Raw genomic sequence first — 6,300 nt, 5'->3', positions numbered from 1 at the left:
TTTGATTGGGTGTCCTTTCATGGTTGCACGCTTCTTTGGCTACCTCCCCGTTGGCATCCTTAGCATACAGGGTTGGGTGTGGATGAAACCTGATACATCACATTCGGCATCAGGTATCGAAGCCAAAGCCAGGGATTTTGTCCAAATCAATGACGACCATATAATCTCAAGCATCAGCCTCGGCTTTGTTTGGGGTGACCTGGGCTTGAGTTTGAGCAAATCTCCCGCCCACCAGAGATCTCCTCGTCTCGGGTCAGGCTGTCTCGTTTCCTTTTTCTTCTTCTTGTTGTTGTTGTTATTGCGTCCTGATGCTGCTAGAATGTCGAGCTACCGAGATCTAGCTTTTGGTGTCCGGACCTCAAGTGATTGACAAGATCTTGCCGGTAGGCATCTCTTTCGTCTGCGTCGGTTTTAGGGTTCCTCCCGCGAGATCCCCGCTTGTCCTCCTGCCACCGATGCAATTGCCGAAAAGGGAGGTTACACCGAGACTCTCTTGGGTGAGGGTGTGGTCATATCAGCGCCCTTTGCAACCTCAGGTCTCTGGAACACCATTCCACACTGCCTCACTTGCTCGCCCAGATCGCGAACCACTCTGTCGGTACCACGCTTGCGCCTTATCAGCCATGCCAACCACGGCGGGCAGGCACGTGGAACTCTCCATACCCTCAGTCATAGCCACGACAGATCAACACCTGGGGCTTGGTGCACTGCTACACTCCTGCGACTCATGTTGATCCATGCTGTTCCAGTGTCATTCGTCAGTTCCGCGTTACCCACGTGTTGGTGCAACACTGGAGCCTCCCCGCCCCGTCGGAAATGTTACACCAAGGCAAGCTGTTTGGCAAGCGCCTGCCAAATCATCACTCATGTAATTACAAGCTGGAGATGACTGGTTCAATCGGGCTGTCGGCACCTGCACTCCGGTCCACCATGAACGCGAAGCCTCATTGTTGATGAGCCGTCACAATCGCAGCACCATTGGCTGGAGGCCTGACACACTCCCAGACCGAGCCGCCCGGCCCCAACAATGTCATTAAGTGTTCCAGGCGTATGAAGCTAGGCAGATGGGCCTCTGGCTCACCGGCGTGGGGTACTCATGGGTTGCCACTAATCACATATCACATCCGGCGCATCAGTCCTGTTCTGCTCTGTCTCAAACAAACGAGTTGTCTTGGCACCAACAGAGATGCAGGAAAAGAAACAGACTGACTAGTGACCCCCAGTGCTAAGACAGCTCCTGTGCCTTGGTACACGCCCCACGATGCCTGTTGAACAGGCGTGTCTCCTACAATGCTGAGCGGGCATGGTCGTATGGTGTCTTCGTTAAGATCACCACCACTCTGCACCGAGCGAGTATCGTCACCATCACGCAGGAAACCATAAGCTTGCGTCACCAATACGGCACCATGATGATGTTATAGAACCAGGATCTGAGTCTCATAAATCCAGCTCGTACCTAAGTGAACAAAGTTCAAGGGTTCCGCCAAGCCCGAAGTGAAGTCGCTGAACACACCACACGCCACCCAACCTGAGTTTGGTTGAGGTGGGCAGCCGCTTGAGTGGCGCATGAACAATCTTCTTATCTTTAAATCACTTTGTCTCATTCGGCAGCCTCAAGGCTCACAGGCTAATAGATATCGTCCAGCAAACGTGGACTGGGTTCTCGATCCCAGTTCCCAATATCTTGTTCGGCTGTGTTTGCCCGACTCCACGGAACAGATACCGGCTATCAAGTAAAAGATCTGAGGTCCAGGGCCAACTTCTCAGCCAAAATCTTCAATCGAGCAAACGGGACACGGATTTTAATTTATTTTTCATGTTGGCGCACATACAGACACACCTCCAGACCGACAAAAGTCAATATAACCTGAACGCCATGCTTGGCCAAAGCCCACTAACAGTCCATGTTGCCCTCCATGCCTTAGGAGGGGGAATGAAAGAAGAAAAGATGAGAGAAACCTGAGAAAAGAAGCTCCTTATAGATCTCCGACCCTATCAGATGCGCCAGGGTCCCATAGCATGGTCATCTGAATACCTTGCTTATTCGAACGAGCAGCTTGCCGTCCTTAATCGGTCGACACTTGGTGTCCATCAGCCTGACATAGCGATAGCCGGGCCGCAGGCGGTCGAGACGGATACAAGCCCACGACAACAGCTCGTCGCGGCCCATTCGTGAAACATCCTCGATTTTAAACCTGGAACAAGTAAATGGCGGTCAGCAAAGGGGTCATTCACGCGGCAGGCAACTAGCCCTCTCTTTTTTTCCTTTTAGTGCATGTCACCACCACTCCCGCCCTGTGTTTCCCCAGGCCGTATGTAAGTGGCAATCCCGCGGCAGCCTGACAGCTGCATGTCCAACACGGGCCGTGGCAGCAGGTCGTCGTTTGAGGGTTCGGCATGGATGTGTCGTTTGTGGCGCGGGACACCCGCCGCACCCGCTTCCTTTGGTACCATTGTACCAATGCGTGAAAAAAGAAGACTTCGTTTCGCCTGCTTCCAAGGCTGCAAGCTCTCCTTCTGTTGCACCAGCCGTGTTCTCACTAGACAGGGCGTTGGTACGGGAGATCGGGACCACCTCGCCGATCAAATTGCGGTTGCTCACAGGCGGTTGACACGTAAATTCTTGAAGAGAGGCAACTTTCCAATCTGCCATTTGCGAGTGCCAGCGTTTGCAGCAGCGGATGCTGCTTGTTGCTGCGTTGACAAGATCACTCGATTGCCAGAGCAACGCACGCCATATATTTCGGAGGGGGCGGAGGAGGAAGAAAAGAAGATGGTTGGGATCTTACCTCACAAAACTGAGCTCCTCCACTACCTTGGGAACAAGCGGAAACTTGAGGAGCTCGCCTTTGTCGCCCCAATCAGGATGACTCGTCTTCATCGGTGCCGTCTCCAGCTTATACTTGCCATCATACGATGCGCCGCCGCTCCCGCCTGTCATGCGATTGCTGCTCCCCGTCCGCTCCACGTGGAGTTCGCACTTGACCAAGGGCCGGAGGTTCCTACCACTCCAGCCGCTGTCGCTTTCCGTAGACTCCGGCGCCCAAATGTGCTGGCCGGCGAGGATCGAGATGGAGAGCATCAACGTACCGGCGTGCGGGGCGTCTGCCTGCGCGAAGCACGTCTTGTCCGAGGTCCGGTAGCCCGGAGGCTTGAGCACCCAGCCCTGCTCACCGGCAAACATGCCCTCGTTGAGCATCATGCCCTCGTCCAAGTACTGCCAGTTGAGGGCGACCATCTGGACGCCCTTGCGCCAGAAGAGACTCGAGTCCGGATTGGAGCTGTCGAAGCGGGCGCCGTTGGGAAAGGCGCGCATAAAGTAGTTCTTGTTGTGCGTAAAGACGGCGCTCTGCATCGTCGCGTACAGCTCGAGAATCCTGCTCTCCGCGATGAAGTAGATGTGGCTCGGCTTCTTCGAGACCGTCTCGAAGCCCTTGAAGTGCTCGCTGTGCGTGTAGATGGCGAGATCGCCTAGCGCCGCGCACACGGGCACCTTGGCCGCCTTGGGCGGTGCGCCGGTCGTAGGCGGAGGGCTCTTGGGCGCGGTGCCCGAAGGGTGATGGCGGTGGTGCTGCTGCTGCTGCTGCTGGCTCGCGTTGTCTTCGTCAGATGCCGATGTGTCTTCCTCCTGCGTCCTGCTTTTCGTCAGGCGCATCGAGCCGAACGGCACCTCGATCTTCTTGGGCGGCTTCTTGCACTTGATGAGGATCTTTCCCCGCAGCTCCTCGAGGCTGGGCACGCGAAATCTCTGGTCAAGGCCGTCCATGGCCCTGTCGATCAGCATATCACCCCATTCCTCCTTCATAATGGCGACCATGACCTCCTGCTGCTGGTGGTCGGCGTGAACCTCGAGGCTGATGATGATGGGCAAGTCGTTGGTTACGAAAGCCGACTCGCGAATGGCGACGCAGACCTCGCGGAAGCCGCAGGGCGTAGTCAAGGTCCAGCCGTGGGTCACAATGGGCTCGTTCTTGGGGTACGGCAAACGCGGGCTCGGCGGGCAGGGCGGCACCACGACGGCACCGCCTTCGAGTTTGTCGCCGGAGACTCTCGGATCTGACAGAAAACCGCTGTCGCGCAGACCCAGCCCCGAGCTGCTCTGGGCGCTCAGGCTCCGGCTGTGCGTTGAGGCGCGATCGCCCGCCCCACCTCCACCGAGAACGCCGCCCACCGTCTCCTTCAGACTGGCGGCGACGTTGGCAAAGGAGGCCCCCGAGAGGTTGCGGCTGTGATCGGGCCGAGGACTCTTGGATCGATTCGTCTCCGAACCGGCGGCCACGGTGTCGCCGTTCCAGACGTCAATCTCGATGCAGCGGCAGCCGCGGGACAGGACCTCTCTGTAGGCTTCCGGGGAGCTCTTGGAGGCAAGCTGGTTCCCCTCGAGGTAGGTGTTGTGGCTGCTGCTGATAAAGTAGTTTGTGATGGGCCGGCTGGTGTCCTTGTCGGGGCAGGCTGGGCGCTCGGCGTCCCAGTCGAAGCGCATGAGCCAGGCTTCGAGGAACTCGCCCTGGGTGTACCGATCTTTGTCCTCGGGCAAGTGCTTCTCCACATCAGCGGGACTCTCGCCCTGCATGCTCTCGAGCCAGGCGACAAACTGATCACGCGATATGGTCGTCTCGCGGCGGATCATGGAGCGGCGCTTGAGGAGGTCGTCGAAGGCGCGCCGCAGCTTGTCCATGCAGGCATTGTTGACATCAATGTTGCGGGGGTCGTTGGTATAGAAGCTCGGAATGTCGGTGCGGGCGAGGATTGGCGAGATGATGTCGTCGAGGAGATCGGGGTGGTGGTCGAGGCCATTGACGTTGATGCGCGGCAGGCTCCTTGTGGTGGCCGTGGTTCGCGGGGTCGTCGCCGTGGCCGTCGAGGATGTGGTGTCGAGCCAGGCACCCTTGGTCGGGGTGAGGATTGTGGAGAGGTTGACCATGTTGCGTAGGGTCGGTAGGCTGTCCTTGTTGGTGCGCGAGAAGATGGGCATGGTGACGGTACGACCGAGGGAGCGCTTCGCCTTATCATTGTCGCGCGGACGGCGACGGGGCTGGCTGACTGGTAAGCGGTGGTGAGACTCGTGTGGGAACCGGAGGCACGACGTACGAAGATGAAGCACATGGCTGACGGAGGGGGATGGGAGAGTGACCCTCGAGGGAGCAACTCAGGAAGGGGACGCCAGAGATACGCGCTGCAAGGCGTCAAGTTGATGAGCAGCTAGCCCATTGAGTCGAGGCGAGAGACGTCAGGACATGGAGGGGAGGGCGAGCAAGGCGAGACGTTCGCGGCTGGAAACCGTGGATGCTATTCGATGGCTGGAGGTTGAGCAGGCGAGCGTTACGCTGTGTGTACTTTGGCGTCACTCACGACACGATGCGATTCCTGTAACAAGAGGATGCTAGTACGACGCAAGTTCTGGAGACCAAGGAAAAAGAGGAAGAGGAAAATGAAAATCAAACGAATGTCAGCAGCCAGCTGAAGTGCATGGCAGAAGCGGAGGATAGCCGGCCAGGAGGGATATGCAGCCTTGTCGCTTGTCGAATCGCCTGGGTCTGGGTCTGTGTCTGTGTCTAGGTCCAGGTCCAGGTCCAGGGAGGGCAGGTCCTGGGTCGCCCCACGCCGCTGCAATGCACAGGCACTGGGGCCTAGCTGACGGGTCCCGTCAGCGCCGCGGCGGGCAGGGCCGGGCCTCTAGCGGATCTTTCACCAATCGATAGGCCACGATAGGGACGCCGTAGGGCGACGGGGGGGCGAAGCACTGCCCCCCTCCAAATCGTCCAGAAGCCGCCCTACTCGCTGCCATGCCTTGCGCGCGTGATCCTGCTGGATGATGTGCCTTTATTTTGGGAAACCTTTCCCTGGCATCGGTTGCGACGGCGTCTTGGTAGGAGATGAAAGGGAGCTTGACCACCTATCCCAGTCTGACTATCTGGTCGAGCCCGGGGAAAGGAGAAGAGGAATGGCGGATGGCCAAGGCACCTTACCTACCTAGGTAGCTACATGCATGGTAGACACCTGGTAAGCTGGCATTCGTGTGCGCCTGGGTTGGTTCTCCTCCCACACGGAGCCACCACAGGCTCAAGGTTGGGGGCCAAAACCCCAGGGCGTCCCCCGTTCAATCGGTGCTAGGTGGTGCTCGAGTGGCCTAATCCGCACACCGAACCCGCTTGAGATTTTGGTTGGCAAGAGACCAAGTGACCAGCAGAAAACTGGTGGGTTTCTGCGGCAATGGCAATGACAGGCAGATTGATTGGTGCATGTCTCGAATTTGACCGTGTTGTTCGCAGTATCTTGACTGGAAAAAGCCCACACTGA

At 57.7% G+C, this 6,300-nt stretch overlaps 1 protein-coding gene across 1 annotated transcript; it reads right to left on the bottom strand.

The window, feature by feature from the left end:
- Positions 1–2,785: 2,785 nt before the first annotated feature.
- Positions 2,786–4,975, bottom strand: VDBG_01659 (1-phosphatidylinositol-4,5-bisphosphate phosphodiesterase; the record flags this gene model as incomplete). The annotated part of the gene is made up of 1 exon (XM_003007425.1): positions 2,786–4,975. One exon carries the CDS (start codon positions 4,973–4,975, stop codon positions 2,786–2,788), a length of 2,190 nt encoding a protein of 729 aa, XP_003007471.1.
- Between the last annotated feature and the right edge of the window lie 1,325 nt (positions 4,976–6,300).

Source organism: Verticillium alfalfae, genomic scaffold (genome assembly GCF_000150825.1).
Source record: "Verticillium alfalfae VaMs.102 supercont1.2 genomic scaffold, whole genome shotgun sequence".
Taxonomy (NCBI): domain Eukaryota; kingdom Fungi; phylum Ascomycota; class Sordariomycetes; order Glomerellales; family Plectosphaerellaceae; genus Verticillium; species Verticillium alfalfae.
This window is presented reverse-complemented; position numbering and strand designations above follow the sequence as displayed.